The sequence below is a fragment of the Pristis pectinata genome, chromosome 14, assembly GCF_009764475.1.
Source record: "Pristis pectinata isolate sPriPec2 chromosome 14, sPriPec2.1.pri, whole genome shotgun sequence".
NCBI classification, from domain to species: Eukaryota; Metazoa; Chordata; class Chondrichthyes; order Rhinopristiformes; family Pristidae; genus Pristis; species Pristis pectinata.
In genome coordinates, this window is record NC_067418.1 from 26,307,894 (window position 1) to 26,331,163 (window position 23,270).

General features: G+C 38.4%; 1 protein-coding gene across 1 annotated transcript in view; it reads left to right on the forward strand.

The window, feature by feature from the left end:
- The window catches only part of LOC127577603 (USP6 N-terminal-like protein), a 166,007-nt gene that overhangs the window by 50,122 nt on the left and 92,615 nt on the right, over positions 1 to 23,270 (forward strand). Inside the window, exons 2-4 of the mRNA XM_052028869.1 lie at positions 8,421 to 8,494; positions 22,946 to 23,022; positions 23,169 to 23,208. Coding sequence (XP_051884829.1) covers positions 8,429 to 8,494; positions 22,946 to 23,022; positions 23,169 to 23,208 — 183 coding nt within the window. The 5' untranslated portion in view covers positions 8,421 to 8,428. The remainder of the gene's footprint in view (positions 1 to 8,420; positions 8,495 to 22,945; positions 23,023 to 23,168; positions 23,209 to 23,270) is intronic.

Genomic DNA, 23,270 nt, shown 5'->3' on the forward strand with positions numbered 1-23,270 from the left:
GAATCCACACAGCCAAGTTTCCCTGGATCCCATGGCTCCTGACTTTCTGAATGAGTCTTCCATGAGGAACCTTGCCAAACGCCTTACTAAAATCCATGTACATCACATCCACTGCTCTACCTTCATCAATGTGCTTTGTCACATCCTCAAAGAATTCAATCAGGTTCGTCCAACATGATCTGCCCCTCACAAAGCCACACTGACTGTCTCTGATCAGCCTATGCTGCTCCAAATGCCCATAAATCCTGTCTCTAAGAATCTTCTCCAGTAATTTTCCCGCCACTGAAGTAAGACTCGCTGGTCTGTAATTCCCAGGGTTATCCCTACTCCCTTTCTTAAACAAAGGAACAACATTTGCCACCCTCCAATCATCTGGCACTACTCCTGCAGCCAGTGAGAATGCAAACATCATTGCCAAAGGTGCAGCAATCTCTTCCCTAGCTCCCCCTGATAACTTTGGATATATCCCGTACGGCCCCGGTGAATTATCTATCCTAATGTTTTTCAAAAATTCCAGCACATCCTCTTTCCTCACGTCAACATGCCCTAGCGTATCAGCCTGTCATACACCATCCTCACAACTGTCAAGGTCTCTCTGTCTCTGGTGAATGCTGAAGCAAAGTATTCATTAAGGACCTCCCCTACCTCTTCCGACTCCAGGCACATGTTTCCTCTTTTATCCCTGATCGGTTCTACCCTCACTCTAGTCATCCTCCTATTCTCTACATATGTGTAGAACACCTTGGGGTTTTCCTTGATCCTACTCGCCAAGGCCTTCTCATGCCCCCTTCTAGCTCTCCAAGTCCATTCTTAAGCACCTTCCTGGCCATCTTGTAACTCTCTAGAGCCCTGTCTGATCCTTGCTTTCTAAACCTCAGGTAAGCTTCTTTCTTCCTCTTGACTACATCTATTATCTATTCTACATCTCTTGTCAACCACGGTTCCTTCACTCTACCATCCTTACCCTGCCTCAATGGGACAAACCTATCCAGAACTCCATGCAAGTACTCCCTAAACAATCTCCACATTTCCGCCCTGCACTTTCCCAAGAACATCTGTTCCCAATTTACGCTTCCAAGTTCCTGCCTAATATCATAATTCCCCCTCCCCCAGTTAAATACTTCCCCATATCATTTGCTCCTATCCTCCTCCAAGGCTATGGTAAAGGTCAAGGAGTTATGGTCACTGTCTCCAAAATGTTCTTCCACCGAGAGATCTGAAACCTGATCAGGCTCATTGCCCAGTACCAGGTCCAGAATGGCCTCTTCTCTAGTCGGCCTGTCCACATGCTGTGTTAGGAATCCTTCCTGGACACAACAAACTCTGTCCCATCTATCCCCTTTACACTAAGGAGATGCCAATCAATATTAGGGAAGTTGAAATCACCCATGACAACAACCTTGTTATTTTTGCACCTCTCCAAAATCTGCCTCCCGATCCGCTCCTCAGTGTCTCTGCTGCTATTGGGAGGTTCTGTAGAATACTCCAAATAGAGTGATCACTCCCTTCCTGTTTCTGACTTCCACCGACACTGACTCAATGGACGATCCCTCCAGGACATCCTCCCTTTCTACAGCTGTGACACTGTCCCTGATCAGCAAAGCCACTCCCCCACCTCTTTTGCCTCTATCCCTGTCCCTTCTGAAACATCTAAACACCGGAATATCCAGCAGCCATTCCTACCCTTGCGACAGCCAAGTCTCTGTAATGGCCACCACATCATAGTTCCACGTACTTACCCATGATCTAAGTTCATCACCCTTGTTCCTCATACTTCTCGCATTAAAGTAGACACACTTTAGCCCACTATAGCAAATAGTATTAAATTATTTTTGACTTGTTGCTCAGGAGTTACTTTGTTAGCAGTTTGCATTGAGGAACCATTGTAACTGCTTCTTATTTAAAGGCACTTGGCTTTTAAGATCTAAAAATAAAGTTTAGAAATAACTTACATTAAATAGACCTTTGATGTTCAACCCGCGTGTAGAATTTGAAGCAATATATTAATTTAATAGGGTATATTCTTTGGAGGCTCCTGCTGAAGAAATTGTATCAACTGATGCTGATGTGAGACTGCACAAGTACCATCATCCAGAATGGGAGCCTTCACGTTGACAAACATTGGCATTTTCCACAAATCTACCAAAAAATATTCTGTTTTAAAAAAAAAAGCCATACAGAATTCCCAGCATTTGCCTCCCTTAACATGAGAAAGTTAGAAGCTACTTTGCAAGTCTGTACAGAAACAGAAATCTCATTTTTCTCCATAGCTGATTTCCATTTTTTAAATGCACCTTGTTGTGATGTCGGACTCCTCCTGGAATCTAGAGACAGGTTGCAAACTTTCTGCAAATTGGGAATTCTATTTTGGTATATTTAAGACTATTCTGTGTTATAAATTTCTATTAAACATAAGAGTTATGTGAAGAAAGTACACTTCACTGTAACATAAGTACCAGGATAACACATAACTTGACACCCATATGGCATAATAAATAATATTTTGCAAAACCCAAGAGTTGACTAAAAGATTGCTTCCCACTGGACCAGCTCTTTGTTGGTTGTGGCAGTCTAAAGATTTACTATTCATTTTTTGTTCAGCCTATCTATGAACAGGGTTTTCTTAATTATAAATTATTATTGGCCTTCTGTAAAAGTACAAGAATTATGTTTTAAAACAGCTGTGTACTATAAATGGAGTCTTCATTTCCTGTGTGTAAAAAAAAAAAGTCAGGCACTTAAATTTAACCAGGTCACTTCTCTCAAATAACTCAGAGACCATCACATGCTTACTTGACGGTAGTAATGTCATTTCTGAGAAGGTTAATGTTGCCATCCCAGTCCAGAAGCTTGTACACCTAATCTAGGCTGACAATAATGGAAAGCTGTATTATCAAAACTGCTGTTCCACAGATTGCGCATTAAACCTTGAATCTGTGTGTATATATATATTTAAGTAGTTGTAAATGATCACATGGCACAGACAACATAGTGTTTCATAAGTATTGCACTGGGGAATCACTTTAGACTAGGAGCTCAAAGTCCTGGTTTAAGTAACAACCAGATTTTAGCCCAGGTCCTAATTTAGCCAGCATTTTGAACATGATCACTACGTCTTCAATGGGCTATTACAAACATCAAAATATTTAATAAAAACAGAAAACAATGGAATTACTCAGACCAAGCAGCAACTGTAAAGAGAGAAAAACAGAGTTAACTCTTCAAGATAGTAACCTTTCAGCAGAATGGGAAAAGTGAGAACACGAGTGGGTTTCAAGTTACAGAGAAGGGTGGCAAGACTAAAGGGAATGACTGTGTTAGGATGGAGATCAAGATAATCAAGATGACACAAATGCTGTTAGTACTGTCTAAGAGAGGAATGCTTGTTAATCATAGCTGGTCTGTCCAAAGAAGATATAAATAGAGGGAGATGAACAAGGATAGAGGATAGAGAAAAAAAATCAGAACATGAGTTGCAAAACACAGCAGATGGTAGAAATCCAAAATAAAAAAAAGATGCTAGATATACTCAGCAGTTTGGGTAGCACCTAAGGCGAGGGAAAAAGTGACTTAATACTAAGGATTGGTGAGACCACAGAACTGGCCAGTTCTGATACGAGGAGGAAAGGCTGGCTATTTGAAATTGTTGAATTCAGCATTGAGTCCCGAGGACTGCGACTTTCCTAGAAGATAGATGAGGTGCTGTTTCTTAAGTGTATGTTAGGCTTCATTGGAACAGTGTAGAAGGCTAAGAACAGAGAGGTCATAGTGGGAGTGGAGTGAAGAATTAAAGTGACAGGGAACTGGAAGCTCAGGATCACCTTTGTGCGTTGAATATGGTGTTTCTGCAAAGCAATCTCCCAACCATCTCCAAAAATCACTTCCTTTATCAAGGCAGCCTCCCATACAATCACAGGAGCTGTGACAGCTGTCCTTTTGCCTTTTCCCATGCACCGTTCAGTGACTTGAACAGTCCTTCCAGGTGAAGCAGAAATTCACATGTACTTCCAATTTAGTGTGTTTCATTTAGTGTTCATGATATGGTATCCTTTACTTTGAAGAAACCAAATGCAGATTACCATCTGATGATTCCAACTTTCCAAGGCCTCAATTGCCCTGATTTTCTGAGGGGCAAACCCCATCCCCTTTCCTATTCTGCTAATAGCTGAAACTAAGAGCTTTTCTGCCCAAGTTACAGCAGATGAGTGACAGAATGCCAATGGAAACTTGCCTTCATTGTATTTTACAGATTGTATTTTTGTTAAATTCCATTGGACTCCTGTTTAATTAGAAAATGCAGTTACCAGGTTTTGTTACCTTAAAGTTTTGCATTGACTTTGCTCTATTGCAATACTGAACTAATCGTAACACGATCAACATTTGTTTTAATGGCCAAGAAATTGGATAGCATACTGCCACATTCTTGTTCACTACACAATTCAATTTTAATGAAAAGTCAATTTCAGAACTGCATCAAACCTCTTCTGGACTTGGTTTTAATTATTGTATAGTCTTTTGAAAACTTCTTCACACTTTTTGGAACCTTGAATCATGAAAACACATTTCTCTCTTTCGTTTACTTCACTATCATATTTTGTTTTTTAAGGTAAGAGTGAGAAATAAATATCTTTATCCCTTAATTTTTCTAAGGTGAAGCATATTTAGCACTAAAGATTGTGGTCATATCAAGAAAGTTAATTATGCAACATGTGAAATATCACTGTAGAAGAAAAGGAATTAAGAGTAAATATGAGGTAAAAGCACAACTATTTAAAAATATTGGGCTCCATTGCACTGGTGTGGTTCAAAACTACTGGCATTTAGATATTCAGTCTGAACTAAGTATTGGGCTTGTACATACATGCTGTGAGTCCAGGACTTACAAACAGATTTGTGGACCAAATCTCCCACTGGGGTCCAATGGTGAGCCCATGATGGATAAGATTTACCATAGGATCTGAAACCCCAATTGTTTCGATGGAGATTTATGACCTAAAGATTAAGAGGCATTAGGTAAGGTAAGTGTTCTTTTAATTATTTTGCCTTAGTTTAATGTTTAGAGTTACAAAACTCTGGTTAGACCACACTTAGAGTACTGTGTCCAGTTCTGGTCGCCTCATTATAGGAAGGATGTGGAGGTGTTGGAGAGGGTGCAGAGGAGATTTACCAGGATGCTGCCTGGATTAGAGAGTATGGATTATGAGGAGAGACTAAAGGAGCTAGGGCTTCACTCATTGGAGAGAAGGAGGATGAGGGGGAGACATGATAGAGATATACAAAATATTAAGAGGAATAGATAGAGTGGACAGCCAGCGCCTCTTTCCCAGGGCACCAATGCTCAATACAAGAGGGCATGACTTTAAGGTAATGGGTGGGAAGTTCAAGGGAGACATCAGAGGGAGGTTTTTCACCCAGAGAGTGGTTAGTGCATGGAATGCGCTGCCAGGGGTGGTGGTGGAGGCTGATATGTTGGTCAAGTTCAAGAGATTGTTAGATAAGCATATGGAGGAATTTAAAATAGGGGGATATGTGGGAGGAAGGGGTTAGATAGTCTTAGGCATGGTTTAAAGTTTGGCACAACATGGTGGGCCGAAGGGCCTGTATTGTGCTGTATTGTTCTCTGGTTCTATGGTTTATAATAATTTCTAAGTGATTCTATATGTTTAAATTAACTTCATTTTTAAACATTTTAATCATTCTAATTTTCCAGTTATTTACTTTTGTTTCAATAGTTTGTAAAAGTCTCTGACTGACAGAGACACTTAATATCAATAACAGCTTTGACAGAAGACAAAGCTGTGCCCTTAGCTTTGCCTTCTGTCAGGGGCTGTCGGGGATGGACCTCTGTAATTGGTTGCCCTTGGCTATGCCACTAATATAGGCTGCCTGCATCCACCCCAGGTAAGAAAAAGGAAGTGGGGACTGCGAGCACTAATTCTGGGCAGCAGGCCCAATCCCACACAATTAGTCCCAACATTTTTGCTGTGACTGTTCAAAATTCCAAATGGATAGATATCTTGTGATATATTCAATATAAAAACAAAAACATGATTTTTCAAAACAAATTAATTCAGTACAAATGACCGTGCTTAATGCCATGCAGTTCACATTAGTTTTGAAAGCATTTTATTCTTTAATAAAAACTAATAGAAATTAGACAGATTTTCACAATTGGCACTGGATGTCAAGGCCAATAATGTCATGAAGTAGATGAAAGTTCAGCTGAACAGACATTGAAAACGCAATTCACTAAACTAGTTTGAAACACCTCAACCTAGTAAGCATGAGAATGTGAAACTAGTTAGTGTGGTGAATTATTAAAGCAAGAAGTATAAATTAAGAGGAAGACAGATAAGAATTTTGAGGTGAAGGAAATAGCAGATAATGCTAACGGAGTAGATAAGGAAAAATGGGAAGAGGTTTGTAAGGAACATAAATCCCCATATGAACTGTACTACATGTTTCTTTTTGATTTTTTTGTTAGTAGCCATTGTCACAGCTATTCATCACTTACTATTAGTTTAATACTAGCTATTGCTGAATTATATTACTCTAGATTTACAATATAGGAATTGATTCAAGACTGTCCAAAGGCGTTACAAGTTCAGGAACTAGGTACAGGAGTAGCTTTAGCATAATCATGTAGTCCTTATGATGCATTTTACAGGGATTATGTATGGCAACATAAACTGAACTACAGAATTTATGTTTATAATTGCCTAGAAATTTACTCCTGATTGGTAGCACTAAACACACTACATAGTGGCATCATCAATTACCTCGATTCTGAGGGATCGTCTAGGAAGAAAGAAGTATATAGTGGCAATATATTTTACTCTCCTTTCAAAATTCCACAATAGAATGTAATTTTGAATACCAAGTGTCATGTGCTGCTAGTACTGGGAAAGAAATTTCTAGACATTAATAATTTACATCCTCAGGACATCCCAAAGAATTGTATTGTCAGTGGACTGCTTTTAAGTGATCTCACTGCTGCTTTATAGTCATTCACAACCACAACTCTCTCAGACAATAAAAGGATAAATAGCAAGATGATCACTTTGTCAAATTTGGTTGAGTAATTAATTTTGTCTGAGATTTGTCTGAAATTTGTCTGAGATTTGTCTGAGATTTGTCTGAGATTTGTCTGAAATTGGCAGAAGATGAGACCTCCAACAGGGCATAATTCCCCCAGTAGTGCACTAATTAACCTAAAATATATATTAAGCTCTCAAATTGAGCTTGAACATACATTCCTGAAATGGCAATTCATCTTCCAAACTAATTTGCCCAAAAACAGATTATGAAAAGTGGAACAATAATTCATACTGCCTTTTAGAATAGAAATTGAAAGAAAACTGCAAACCTTTGGAGTGGAAACCAGTTAATTAGCAATATTTGATACTAATTAATAGACTTGGCAGTATGGATTTGGGCCTGGTAGTTTTCTGTTTCAACAGCTAATGGGATCCTGATCCCAGTCAAGAACAATGATGAACTGTTTCCCCAGGAGATGTGTATATTTTGATGCTATTTCATCAGACTGATGTTCTGTTCAGTTGCAGACTGTTGAAGGCCTGAAAGAGGTCAGACTGGTCTATAAATGATTCCTGGCTCAAGTGTGTGGTATGAATGGGCCCAAAGTAACTTTTTAAAAATTAATTTTATCTGAAAATCAGCTGGTTTATCAGAAGGGTGGCTAAAATAATACAGATGAAATAAATGGGGCTTACATAAATGATCTCTCTAACATAAGTCTGTAAACATAGTGGAATTGAATAAAACGTGAGGGGGGCAGAAAAGGTACATGTAAAAGATTTTATTAAGAAGCCTCAAGCAATTTGATGGAATTGTTATGGTGATGAATGTTATGTAACTGGTGATGTTTCTGTTTTATCAGTAACATATTAAAAATATGAAAATGTTAGTGGAGTATATGTATTTAAATTATGTGTTAAAGCAGAAACCACACTAGTGTTAATCATGAGCATAATATTATTACATCCAAAGAAAGTTTACACTTTTCATGGCCATCCATTTCCTTGCTTATTGGTATCTGTGTACTACTAAATAATAGCACCAAATAATCAAAATCACTGTAATAATTTTAAATAATTAATGCAGAATCCTTACCAATTACTTTTCTATGATGACACTAATAATTGGAAGGTTATCTCAATACATTCTCATAATCCACTCTCGAGTCAATGATTTATATTTTAAAGACTCCTTTCAAGTACTTTGTATTGAGGAATAATTGAACCCATAACAGGAATAATATAGAACTTCCAGGTTAGTGTGTTTGTTTAAACAGTTCTGTCTGTTTAAACAGTTTCCCTATGACAAATGAAAGAACTAGAATAAGTATGTTGCACTTTGATATGCATACAAATTACTAAGAGTTTTAATTTCTTTTACAGCTTTTGACATGAAGAAAGATTTAGAGGCACTAATTGCAGAAGAACGGGCTGAAATCATTTCTAATTATAACAAGGTACTGTACAATTCAGAAAGTAGGACAAAGGAAATAGCTGCTTTATGAGTTGATTTTGTCTTTATGCAAAAGTGTAAAACAGATATTTGCAAATTGATATCTGTTTAATATCAGGAAAATCACAATCATTTCAGTCTCCTGGATTTTCAGTTCATTAAGATTGGGGGAAAAATTGTATTAGAGACTGCTTATTCACTTCCATCTGTCTTTCCGTGATACCATGTCAAAATGATCTTTAATGAGTCTTGAAGTGCAGTAGTGGGAACTGATGGGAGCTGTGTCTTGATGTGAATGTGCAGGGACAAATGAGTCTTGATATGGAAAGTTCAGAAGGCTGTGATTCTCAGTGAGATGAAAAACATTGGCAAGGAGAAACATATTGATGTGGAAAAATGAGGCAAATGTACTACATGAAGTCCAGCTGTTTACAATCCCCGAGCCATGATAGCAGGGCCTTTGCTCTTTGGCACTGTGTATGTGCAGTGAAAGAGGAAAGACTTATATTCATACATTGTACCTCTCAAACTCTTGCAAACTGTAAGTTTTAAAGTGTAATCACTGAGTTCAGTTGATAAATGCACAGCCAACTTGCACACTGCACATAAAAGTAATGAGCTGATTTAATGAAATAATGTCATCTCATTTAAATAATCATTTGGTATTTGCAATGTAGGCTGCCTCAGTATTAGGGATTGAGAATGTTTACAACAGACTTTTAAAATTTAGTTTTGGAGGAAGTGGAGGGCATTCCCTTTTGAAGAACAGCAAGTGCAGATTATTTGGAACCAGCTGAAAGACGAGAAGAATGCAAACTCATTGTGGCAAAATTGGGGAAAAAAACTTCTGGCTTTTAAAAAGTTGCCATCATACTGTGTTCACAGTTTGCTTAAATTCACAATGTTCTCTTACTTTGCCAATTAAACATAACAGCACTTCACTGCAGTAATGCCAAGCCCACCTATAATAGGCAGAAATGAGCTAGGTATTTTTAAAGGCGCTTTCATTTTTTAAGAGTTCCATTTAGAGCCTATATATCATTGCAGTTTTAGTATCATCACAGTCACAAGTTTATCTAATTGACTTGATGCAGGTTTCAGGGTGTCCACTGGTATGGCTGCAATAAATGTGGACTTTGCCCTCTTGAACAGGTTTTCATTGACTTGGCCATATTCTGTACTTGGGAATTGTTGCTCCAGGTTTTAGCCTCAAATTAATACACAAATTCTGTGAATCAGCAATTCTTCCAGCTGGGATTTTAAAACCAGTTGAGAAGAAAACAGACTTACTTATGATATAAACCAGTAATTGGTGGAAATTATCACCAGGTTACAATGCATCTGTGGACAGAGAAACAACATTAACATATCAGATCAATGACCTCTCATTTGATCTGGGAAAAGTTAGAGATAAAACAAGTTTTTAGATGCAGGGAAAGAGACAACAGATTCTAAAGAAATGACTATTGCAGAGTGCATGACAGAAATGATTAGCTAACAGAGAGGGTGATAAAGCAGGATGAAAAAGGGTGGTAAAGGCATTAGTATATAACCAATGGTAGGTGTGCAAGACTAATAGTTGTCTGAAATTACCAGCAAAGAGAAAAAAATAACTGAATGCCTAAAATGTGAGATGCAAAGGATGACAAAGCTGGTTCTTTGAAACTAGTGAACTCCTATGTTATGAAGGCTGTATTGAGCTTTGTTCTTGGTGGCGGTGGCAGAGGCCTTGGTTTGTAAGATGATGTAATTTTCCTCAAACTTGCTTTAGGCAATGCTGGAATAGTGTATGAGAACAAAATTGGAGAGTGATGGTTGGATAGGAGATTAAAATGAAGTGCATATGGAAGTTTGGAATCGTGCTGGAAGATCAAGTTGTTCTGCAAAACAGTCACTGTATCTACATTTGGTTTTCATAATATTCAATAATATTACCTTCACCAGATCACTTATCAACAACCTGGAGGTTAACATTGAGCAGAAGCTCAGCAGGACCAGCCACATAAATACAATGGCTTCAAGAACACACCAGTGATTAGATATCCTGCAATGAGCAATACACCTCCTGGCACCCCAAAACCTTTCTGGCATCTACATGTCAGGATGATGATGGAATATTCTTCATGTGCCTGGATGAGTGCAGCTCCAACAACACTGAAGAAGCTCAATACTATTCAGGATAAAGCAACCCATTTGATTGGAACACCATCCACCTTAGACATTCACTCACTCCAGCATCAGAGGCTGATTGAAACGTGGAATGCACCACCTGAGAGGATGGTGGAGGAAGTTACTCTCATAACATTTAAGAAGTGCTTAGATGAACATTTAAAACGTCGTGGCACAGAAGGCTCAGTGCTAGAAAATGGGTTTAGTATTGATAAGTACTTGATAGCCAGCATGAACATGGGGGGCCGAAGGGCCAGTTTTTGTGCTGTTACTTAATAATTGGCAGGAGCTAATGCCTTCACTTAGTCTTTTAATGTACAGTTAAATGCAAATGAATAGAGTCAACATTACCACACCCTAAATATGCACAATAATACTTATTCTTACATAAAATTGCCGCGTGGTTAAGTCATCATCAAACATTTTTCTGGTTGACATTGGACAAGATTCTGCAAAGCATAAATCATTGCCTTTTTGTTGCTGCTACTACATGATAAAGACGGTTCTTGAATTTTATGAGTTTCTCAAATGAATAGGTTATCATAACGTGAAGTTCAAACAAGATAAATGTGCTTCTGTCCAAACAGATGATTTCCTTCTCAGATTAAAAGTGGGTGGCAACAAGCTGTCAAGAACAAAATCCAAGCTATTACAAAGACAAAGAGACCAGAAAACTTTGCACATCTCAGAGCCATTTTGTGTTTGCTTCAGTATTACTCAAGATTTTTATCAGATTTAACAATGATGCTTGCACCATTGTATCAGCTACTTAAAAAGAATGAAAAATGTAGATGGAGAGAGGATAAAATGGAGCACGTGACTTGTATACATAGAGTTTTAGCAGCAAAATTTCATTGGTGGAATTTGACACAAGCAGGACATTGAATTTTATCTTTGACACCTCAAACTAGAGAGTGGGTGCTCTTAGCGGTCACATCACATCTAAGAGAAGCCAATAGTATTTGTGTCTCATATTTTAAATAAAAGTACACAGATAAAAAAATAAAAAGCCTCAAGGCATCACTTTTTGAATAAATAAGTTTCACCAGTTTCCACTAGGAAGATCTTTCATTTTAATCACAAAACCTTATGAGCAATTCTAAATCCAAAATCAGTGATTCCTACTGTGATAGTTTCCAGAATGTTTAGACAGGTGACTTTAACATGTCAGTAAACTACATCACTGGATATTGTTCATCCATACAAAAATCAATCACAAATGCATTTATCCAGAATATGAAATGATGATTCTGACATAGGTAGTGAGGACAGAATATTTATCTTGTACTTGCTAGTAAATTATGACTTTCCAATCATGGCTACCAAAACAGGTGATTCAACAAAGAAAAGTAGTTGACGATCAATAAAACTGCATTTGCTGGAAATCCAAAATAAAAACAGAAAATGCTGGAGACACTCAGCAAGTCAGCTATATCCATGGAAAGCAAAACAGTGTTAAATTTTAAGGTCAGAGACAAAGAATTCTGGGGAAGGGTATCTGACTTGAAACTTTAATTCTGTTTCTCCTGCCCCAGATGCCGCCAGACCTGCAGAATGTTTCCAACATTTTCTGTTTTTATAGAAATATACTCTTCTGAGATTGGACTATTCGAATAAGTGCCCAAATATGGATAGACTATAAATTTACAGACTTGTCCAGGGATATCTGAAGTTACAGCATGGAATACTGATCCCCAAAGTCTGAGAAATCAAATCTTTGAAGAATTACACACAGAACATACCAGCATTGTAATTATGAAGGTAATTGCCAGAAACTTCATTAATTGGACAGATATTGATGGAGAACTGGAAGACTTAGTGCTAGTACACATAATCTATCATGAGTGCAAGCAAAACTATCCATGACTGTGCTACAAGCATGGGTGTTGCTCACATGATCATTTCAGAGAATTCATGTCAAGTTTCTGTCAGAAAAGTCATGATTATTTCCTAGTCCTTATCGATGCTCATTCTAAATTTGACCCATGGGATCAGACACAACACAAAATGTACAGTGGAAATGTTAAGGTTGATTTTGCCACTCATGGTCTACCAGATGAATTAGTGTCTGATGATCGGCTTCTTTTCAGATCATATCTGTTTGAAAGCTTTATGCAGAGAACAATATCAAACATATATTAATTCCTGCATATCATCCAGCCTCTTACAGTGCAGCCAATCCATCCACCCTGAAGGAAGCTTTGAGGAGATAAGTTTTCCAAGGTTGTTTGAGTCTCGAATGAATCATTGTTTAGCTAATTTCCTATTCAAGTATTGTACAACACCACAGGATACACGTCAGCAGACCTGTGACTACATCACAGACTCCAAATGTGTTTCAGTTTACTGCACCCCAGCTCAGAAGAGAGTGGAGGGACAGCAGTTGAAACAAAAACAAAATCGTGACTCTCATCCTAACAACTCATTGGGAAGAGGCAAAGAAAATCATAGAATTTGAGACTACCAAGACTGACAAACAAGTATGACACGCAGAAGTGGAAAATTGGTTAAGTAGTAGTTGTGTGCAGCACTAAGTGATATCCTGTTCAAATTTGAAGAAAGGTCAGGATGCCCACATTATTGAAATGTTTGCAGCAAGAGGCATACCAGAATATACAGAAGACATTTGTGATGATAAATATATTCTAGAAGTGGATATAGAACTAATCACTGAAGAGGAAACACGTGTCAACAGCAGGCTGTCAGGACGTCACACATTATTCAGATCTAGAAATGACTAGAATGCCAGAGACTCAACACAATTAAGAAGTCCAAAGCGTCAGAGAAAACCAGTCAATTAACTAAGCCTGCAATTGTTTCATAGACATAAATCATTCTTTCAAAGATGGAAGGCACAGTGGCATATCTCCATGTAACTACATGTCTGTCTGAGGTAAAAATGTAATTGCTTGCCTCAGTGAGTACATGTGGAAGTTATTGTTTGTCTTCAGTGAAGAGTTAGCACAAGCCCTAAAACACTTGGTGTCTTCTAAAGTTTATTTAATTCAGTATTTGTCATCTCTACAATAACTGCATAGACGACCACCTGATATACTGTTGAGTTGTGGCACATGAAGCAATTGAACAATGTTCGGCAATGAGAAACTGTTGTTCAAAATATGTGTTGGCTTAGTTAGATTATTTCAATGATAAGCTTACAGCATTTTTATTAATGTAAAATCTATTGTAATCTCAAATTTTATTGAAATGTTTTAGCTTAAATCCAGATATTCTCCATGAGTAAAATTAAGTTCTGCATACCACAGTCAGTACTGAAGCACATAAAAAACAGGAATCTAATTTGCTGTCCTTACGCAGATCATTATTCTAAAAATTAATGCTCAGCAAACAAAATCTTATCAAAGCAAAATGAGTGATTTTGTTTAAAGGAATTTTCAAATCAAATGCTGAATGGTGTTTGGAGGCAGTATGAGTTATATTTAAAAGTTGAAGTCAAGCTTGCTGCAAACAGAAGTTGGACCAATCCAAATATTTTATACCAGTGTTGTACGCACTTACTTCTAAATGAGGTATAATTAAAGCAGATGAATAAACTGTATTGTCCTTTCACAAATTCACTTCTTCCAACTGATTCACATCTTGCTCTCTAAATGTTTCATTTGAATTTGACAAGTTGTTTCAAATATGTGAAATTTTTGCATTGAACATTTTTATATTATCAAATTTTTCCAAGCTTTAACTATTCATGCATCACGGTCTGTATCGATTTTGGTCCTGTTTTTAAAAAATATCAACTGTATTCATCTGGATGAAATATGAATTTTTTTTCAGAATGTTGTATTTCAGTCTGTTGTTATAAATTATATTCTCAGAACGCAGCTGATCAAGAAGTAATTACAATTAATCCACATGTCCAGTGGCTAAATTACTGGTCTTGTATTCAGTCCTGGAATATTGATTTAGAGCTATGAGCTCAAGTCACACTTCAGCAGCTGGTGAACTTACATTCAGCTAATTAAATACATCTGGAATTTTAAAAAATGCCTCTATCAGTAACTGTATCAACATAAATACCAGAATGTTTTAAAAGTCCATCGGATTGACGAATATCCTTCAGGGAATGAGATATGCATATCTAAGATACATCAGGTATCAAAGCTTACCTGATATAGCTTAGATATAATGCCAGAGCCAACAATGTGGTTAATTCGTAATTCCCATCCAAAGTGCCTTTTCAAGCTAGGTTTGAAGATAATAAATACCATCATTACCAGCTGAATTCACAGCTCATGAATGAATGAATAAGAAATAAGCAGCCTAAGAACTGAGCACCATGGATCTTGGACCTCAGATTTAGATTTAACTGATCAGAAACTGAACAATAATTAATCTGCATTAATAAACTGGTCAAAGATTAAATTATAATTATTTTGTCTGTCTTAAGTAATGCAGAAATAGGGAAGCTGATATGCATTAATTTTATACTATTTTCCATGGCAAAAAAAACATTTTTGCATACTTTTATGGAGTTGTGACTTAAATAATCTCAATTTGTTTATTTGTTTTTGTTAAGAATAACTGCTGTAATATTGTATATACAGGGTGGAGATGTAAACTGCAGTTAAAATTACTCTACTTATCCCTGTTGGTGAATTTAGTTCTTTTTGAAGACTCAAGAGACCTCAGATGCTGGAATCTGGAGCAATAAGTAAACTGCTGGAGGAACTCAGTGGGTCAGGCAGCATCTGTGGAGGAAAATGGACAGTTGATGTTTCACGCCAAGATCCTTCATCTGTACCCATATGCTGCCTGACCCACTGACTTCCTCCAGCAGTTTGTTTGTAGTTCTTTATGAAGCTTGAGTCTGTTCGTGTATCATGTAACCAATTGGTTGTGGTGAACAACCTTTCCTTCACAATTTGTAGCAAAGCCGTATGAATTGTTTGATTTTAAAGTAATTGTATGATTCTCTACAGTGCTAAACGATGTAAACTATCTATCAACAAACATATAATGATCTTGCATCTTCCAACAATTTCCATTGTTCTGTATTAGCCATAACCTTATTGAATGGCAGAGCAGACACAAAAAGCCAAATGGCCTGCTCTTGTTTCGGTTTTGTACTTTCATATGTTCTTTTACCAGCCTCTTCCAGTATGAACTACTGCAATACCAATGACTGATTATATACTTCAATTCATGAAATAGTTTGCAACATCCCACTGTGGTATTTCCAAGCCAGTATTATCCCTTGGAACCTTATCCCTTGTGTGCAGGAGTTCAAATGCCCAGGTACACATAGTGTGCTGAATCACTCCATTAATGCTCCCATCCAATTTATCCAACTTCTTCCCTACCCTCATTACTTTTTTTAGGTCTTTCATTGTTAATGAATTCCTTATGTGCATCCATATCCTGAAATTGTGACATAAGAAAGTTCAGGTTTCAGAGGAATTGAAAGAGCTTAAGTACAACATTCTCCATTCTTTCCAATGAATCTGTCATTTTATTGAAGTGAGCCACAGAAGTGAAATGTGTAGAATTTGTTGATCTCAACTGGGATAACAATAGGAACACTAAAGTAGTCTCTGTACCTCCATGCTAAAAAAGTTTTTAAAAAACCTGTTCAAACGATCCATGCTGGTTATGTGTGTGAATATTAGATTATTACATGATCATATTAGATTTTCATGGCCTCTTCTGTGGAATTTGAAACCGTATTCAATCCTTACTTGTAATACCCAAGAACAACTAGCTGGTTATTCACAGGCAAGAATTTGTATTGTTCAAAGAAGGGCAAAAATTGGAAAGAGAAAAAATACATTCTATACAGAAATTCATGAATAATAACCAACTACAACTATTTGCGAAAATCCCACCCCAGGGTTCTATGGAATACTAATCTGCAGTCCTATTTTAGGATTATGACATTGGTATTGGTATTGGTTTATTATTGTCACTTGTACCGAGGTACAGTGGAAAAACTTGTCTTACAAACCGATCTTGCAGGTCAAGTCATTACAAAGTGCAGTTACATCAAGTTAGTACAGAGTGCATTGATGTAGTACAGGTAAAAAAAACAATAACAGTACAGAGTAAAGTGTCACAGCTGCAGAGAAAGTGCAGTGCAATAAGGTGCAAGGTCACAACAAGGTAGATCGTAAGGTCATAGGTCATAGTCCATCTCATTGTATAAGGGAACTGTTCAATAGTCTTATCACTGTGGGGTAGAAGCTGTCCTTAAGTCTGGTGGTACGTGCCCTCAGGCTCCTGTATCTTCTACCCGATGGAAGAGGAGAGAAGAGTGAATGTCCCGGGTGGGTGGGGTCTTTGATTATGCTGGCTGCTTCACCAAGACAACGAGAGGTAAAGACAGAGTCCAAGGAGGGGAGACTGGTGTCCGTGATGCGCTGGGCTGTGTCCACAACTCTCTGCAACTTCTTGCGATCTTAGGCAGAGCAGTTGCCATACCAAGCTGTGATACATCCTGAAAGGATGCTTTCTATGGTGCATTGGTAAAAGTTGGTGAGAGTCAAAGGGGACAAACCAAATTTCTTTAGCCTCCTGAGGAAGTAGAGGTGCTGGTGAGCTTTCTTGGCCATGGCATCCACGTGGTTTGTCCAGGATAGGTTGTTGGACATTGTGACCTTGCCAGTACCATTCCCTTGGAATACTGCCACTCAGAGCAAAACTATGCAATTCTAAATTGGCTTTCTAGGCCCATAACTGCTCAACATTTTCCTTTAATGACACCTACAATCTCAATCACCACATGTAATCTGGCTTCCACCATCTATGTTTCAGCCACTGAGGAAGCATTAAAAAAAAGGACATGCAAAAGTGCACTGAGGATGGAGATCAAAAGAATGCATGAGGGTGATTGTTTCGTTGATGTTTGTAGAGTTTTTTGATATGTATAAAATGGTTTGAAATGTGTTCTTTTTATTGCCTTGTGGTGAAGCCACTGTTTGATCTCGCGTTGTGACTTAGATGCACAAAACAAAAGAATATTGGTCTTCTTCTCATGTCCAGTCCTATAGTCATCAATTCTTCCATGGGTAAGCACAAGTTTGCTCCATGAATGATGGAAGCAGCATCGGCAGTCAGACATGCAAGATGAACACTCCTATTGAGAGTTTCACAATAGGCAGTGATCATTGTGAAGCTCTGAATAAGGACTCAAAAGTGGAACATGCCAGCACTCAAAGTGTCTTGAAGACAGTGGCCTAAAAATTGGATTACATACTGTTGTTTTTTAAGTGCATACAATATGATTTACCTAAAGCAAACAAAATTAGCAATTATTTCTGGGTGAAACCTACAATTGCAAAATTGGGCCTGGCACTAATCTGTTGTTCATGAGAGCATGACTGATATTTTCCTGGCATCTAGCAAAGTCACTGTTCACAAAGCATTTTTGTGCCTCTACCAATGTAAATTTTCTACAAAACAACTGTTGTGGAATAGTCTCAGTGCATCTAAAAGCACAAAGCACATTGCATTTGACCACAACCACAAGAAACTGCAGAGAGTTGTGGACACAGCTCAGCACATCATGGAAACCAGCCTCCCCTCTGTGCACTCTGTCTACATTTCTCGCTGCCTCAGTTAAGCAGCCAACATAATTAAAGACCCCACCCCAGACATTCTCTCTTCTCCCCCTCCCATCGGGCAGAAGATACAGAAGCCTGAAAGCACGTACCACCAGGCTAAAGGACAGCTTCTCTTGAACGGTCCCCTAGTACAATAAAATGGACTCTTGACCTCACAATCTACCTCGTTATGGTCTTGCACCTTATTGTCAACCTGCGCTACACTTTCTCTGTAACTGTATCACTTTATTCTGCATTCTATTATTGTTTTGCCTTGTACTACCTCAATACACTGTTGTAACTAAATGATCTGCATGGATGGTATGCAAGACAAGTTTTTCACTGTACCTTGGTATATGTGGTCGTAATAAACCAATTTACCTTGCTATGTACACTGTCATGAGATTAGACATATCAGAACTGACTGCAGGTTGCTTAGCCACTTTTCAAAGTTCTCAGAGACTGTTTAAACTAATAGTGAGTGTTCTCTCTGGCTTTTAGCTGCTGAGATTCTCATTGCATGAATTCCTTAGGAATGATATCACTGGCAATACTTCAATACTGCAGATGTTGTGGATAAGACTGGCCATTCTGGGAGGGTTGGGGACTTTGACAGGAGGCACAGATATCCAATTTGCAAATATCCTATCCGTCAAAGAGTCTCCTGGGACACCACATACTATTCTCTGATTGGCAATGTATTTGCCAGCTCAGGTTTTCCAAGGATGTCACCAGTGACATTCTGAGGCAACACCTTCTGCTTTACTCTCATAGTTGGCTGTTCCTGGGGGTGCAGGTGGTGTCAATCCAAAAGGCCACAGGATATCTCTGCTAAGTTTCTAAATTTTCGTTTCACCTTCACTCCAAAGAGGCCACTTTGCTCAGGAGGAAATTATTTCATCAAAAAGCGAAATGATTACGGATGATAGAAATCTGAAATAAAAATAGAAAATGCTGGAAGTACTCATCAGGTCAGGAAGCAACTGTGGAAAGAGAAACAGAATATCATTTAGATTGATGACCTTTCATCTGATGAAAAATCTTTGACCTGAAGTATTGATTCTGCTTCTACCTTCATTCTTGCTACCTGACCTGAGCAATTTCCATAATTTTCTGTTGCTAATGATTGCATCTATTTTGATTTCAGGATTTCAGTTAGGACAAGTGGCATCACAGACATTGGGATTTGATGAGAAATGTTGTGTATCCAGGACCATTTATGACTCCTTCATTCTGAGAAAATTCACACTACCAGACATTTTCAGTGGCCTGCTCTGCCCAAACTGATGGATCCTGGAGGAGAAGGGCTCCCCTTTATTGGTTCTCATCAGTTGCTGAAAGTAGTTAAAACAAGAGCCAGGCAAGTACAGTAAAATTCTGATAATCTGGCATCCTATTGTTCAGAAATCCTGGTGGTTCAGCATCTGGCTCACTCATTAATCTGGAGTATGAGTCGGGAATACAGAAAATAGCCGCAGCCAAGGTCCAGAATGTGGGCTGGGTGTGTTGTGGAGCTGGGGTCAGCGTCTGGAACATAAAGGGTCAAAACATGGGTAGGTTTGCAGATGGAGTCAGGATCCAGAGAATTTATGTATTTCTTGCTCCCTTCAAACCTACTGCATTCACTGGACAATTTGTTACACTTTTACACATGATTTAAAAAATGAAATTTTATTGTGTTTGTGTATTAATAGGAGCAAACATTCTAGAGTCTAAAAAATTCTGCTAGTCTGGCACCACCAAAGTCTCAAGGGTGCTGGATTATTGGAGTTTACTGTGGCAGGATAATAGTGGGAAACACTTCAACATGTGACAATAAGATTTTGTTTCTTACATAAATCCAAGGCACCTTGTAGTTCATGCAGTGCAGATGTGGAGTCTTCATTGTCTTGTGCTGCATAGAACACAACCAGTTGAAGGCAAAAGCTGGTGCCTGAGAAAGAGGCGCTAGAAGCCACAGAGCCTTGGGGCTATGAGACAGAGCCCAGGGAGCTGCAGTTGTAAGAGGATCAGGAGGAAGAACGCTACAGGAAATGTTCCTGCTCAGCATCCAGTCTTCTATCCCAGCTACATGGAGGAAGCAAGCACAGAGTGCACAATATACAATGGACTTCAAAACCAGCCTGCAAATAATAGTTCCCAATGTAAATTGCCTCCCTCTCACCTACAGCCTCTGCTGCCTCCATTGCAGCCATAGCATGGATTAGTGCTGTGTGACTACCAGAAGAAGTGTGCTTTTAATGGTGGACACCCTTCTGTGAATACTGCACAGCAAAGTGTTGGGAGCTGCAGTGAATCTCTTTAGCCATCTTTTAGCACTGTTTTGTTTTATGTGTAAACCACCCTAACCTAAGAAGCTGCAGAGAGTTGTGGACACAGACCAGCGCATCACGGACACCAGCCTCCACTCCTTGGACTCTGTCTTTACCTCTCGTTGTCTTGGTGTAGCAGCCAGTATAATCAAAGACCACCCCCCCCCCCCCCCCCCCACCCAGGACATTCTCTCTTCTCTCCTCTTCCATCGGATGGAAGATACAGGAGCCTGAGGGCACGTACCACTAGACTTAAGGACAGCTTCTACCCTACTGTGATAAGACTATTGAACGATTCCCTTATACATTGAGATGGACTATGACCTCACAATCTATCTTGTTGTGACCTTGCACCTTATTGCACTGCACTTTCTCTGTAGCTGTGACACTTTACTCTGTACTGTTATTGTTTTTTTTTAACCTGTACTACATCAATGCACTCTGTACTAACTTGATGTAACTGCACTGTGTAATGAATTGACCTGTACGATCAGTTTGTAAGACAAGCTTTTCACTGTACCTCGGTACAAGTGACAATAATAAACCAATACCAATACCAATAATTAAGTTTCATTCTGGATTTTGGCCTATTTTGGAATTTTTGTTTTGCAGAGGACCCAAATTAGCATTAGCTAAATTATCTTAACTCATTGATGCAATCCAAATTATAACCAAATGTGTGCTGTTAGTGGTATACTGCACCATCAGAATTCACATGCTTCTCTGTCAAGAGAAAAGGAGAGGAATTCCACACTCCTAAAGAAGAGATCACCTGTGCACTTCTCAAATGCAAGAGTGCGTTATAAATTCTGAAGTTTGCAGATGACCCAAACAATAGCCTGTAAAATTCTAGAAGCAAAAAAATTTGATGATTACCATGACCTTTACAGTCTCTGGCAATGTGGCTCACGTGTTGCATTTATTACAGCAGAATAGAGCATATGTTCCTCATGGAGGGACATGTTCAATGTTCCTAAACATCCTCAGTGTATATGGCTTATACTCTCCCTCCTGCCTTCTGCTTCCTTGTCAAGTAGGTTGTTTCTCTGTACACTGTCCTCATGCTCTCCATTCTGCTGTGCTGCTGTGAAATTATCCTCAGAGCACTCAAATATGAGAGCCACAGACTTTCATTGAAGTTTGAAATTGAAACATACTCGCTTATTTTTACATAATCAGTCAGTGTGGTCCATCAAGACATGCAATCATGAAAAGGACTAAATCAAAACTTTCTCCAACCAGCATTCCCTAATCTAATCAGCAATAAGCCTGCAAACAATTGATACTTTCTTTGACTAGCTCAGGCTGGTGGGGTCCTTCCTGTTGCTGAATACAGTGTCCATTGTATGAGTTGAGCACATGGCTTTAGCTGCATCATAGAGTACAAACCTGATTTAACAGCATTGTGTTACCAAATCTGAATTCAGAGGTTAGAATCTGCTAATCCAACATACTTAAGTATGTTTAGTTATTGCACTTTGCCGCATTCTTTTCAAACTGTTGATGGCAGAAATTGCATTTCAGATGTTCATGGGTACATCATGTAACAGTCTGTCAGGAATTTGACACTCATAACTCCCAAGCAAGAGCACTACACTGTCAACACATTTGTAAATGTATTAATTGACCTTGAGCATATTGTGCGTTCATAGAATATTTGTGGAACTTTGCAGCCATATCCTAGAGACCTGACTATTCACGAATCCACTTTTACTTTAGCATGAGCTTGGAAGGGCTTCCTTCCCCTGGCAGGTAAGCATTTCTCCAGCTCCCCAACCCTTCAATGCTGTGTTAATAAATGGATGCTGGTTTTCAACTATGCTTCCAGCAAGCTGCTAAGGTCTCTGAAATAACATCCACACCAATTCTTGTCACAAACCTCTCACTTTTACAAAAGAGCAAATAGATACCACAATTCACTACAAGATTTAAGCTAATAAATAAAATTGATATGGCACTAATGTGTACATAACAGTAAAGGGGAAGAAACAATTGCAGAACTCCATACTTGAGTGTGGTTATTGGCTTGGAAGGGCAGCTGAAGCTGGAAAAAGTCCAAATTTCTCGAAGATTATAGACACAAACATCCATCTTGAGTTGAATCTGAAGGCTCATATTGAACAACTTCTCATTCTGCACTGTCTTTTATTGAATAAAGCACCTAAGAGTGTTTGGACTTCCATGAAGACCAAGGTAAAACTGAAAAATTAAAATGAGAAGGCTGTTAATGCATGCCTTCTAGGTGGTGGATTGATAATTAGTAATTACATGACACCATCAGCTTAAAGAAGGACTTCATTCCATCAGTTTAGTCTGAATTGGAAACAGCTATAACTCCTTTCATGATTGTACTTTATTTTTATAGGAATTATTATGGCACTCACAGTTTCTCAGACTAAAAACATTTTATTTCTTTCACAGGGCAGACAAAATGGAGCATCAATCGATTCAGAAGATTTCAATATATATAAAGCTGTAGACAGATTTGGCTTTTTGCAGTAAGTTGCCGATTTTTTTCCAATACGTACTGAATACTTGAAGACAAGTTTGTGTTTTAAAAAATGTCAGGTACATTTTACATATTGAATATATGTTCCTCTTCCAGTATTATTAAATGAATGACAATGTTATTATACATTTTCAGTGAATATGAACTACCCACGCCAACTGCACTGGAGGAAAAGGTAAGATATGGAATACAGTTGCAACAAATAATTAGTTCGTTATCATTGCACAAATCTGCATT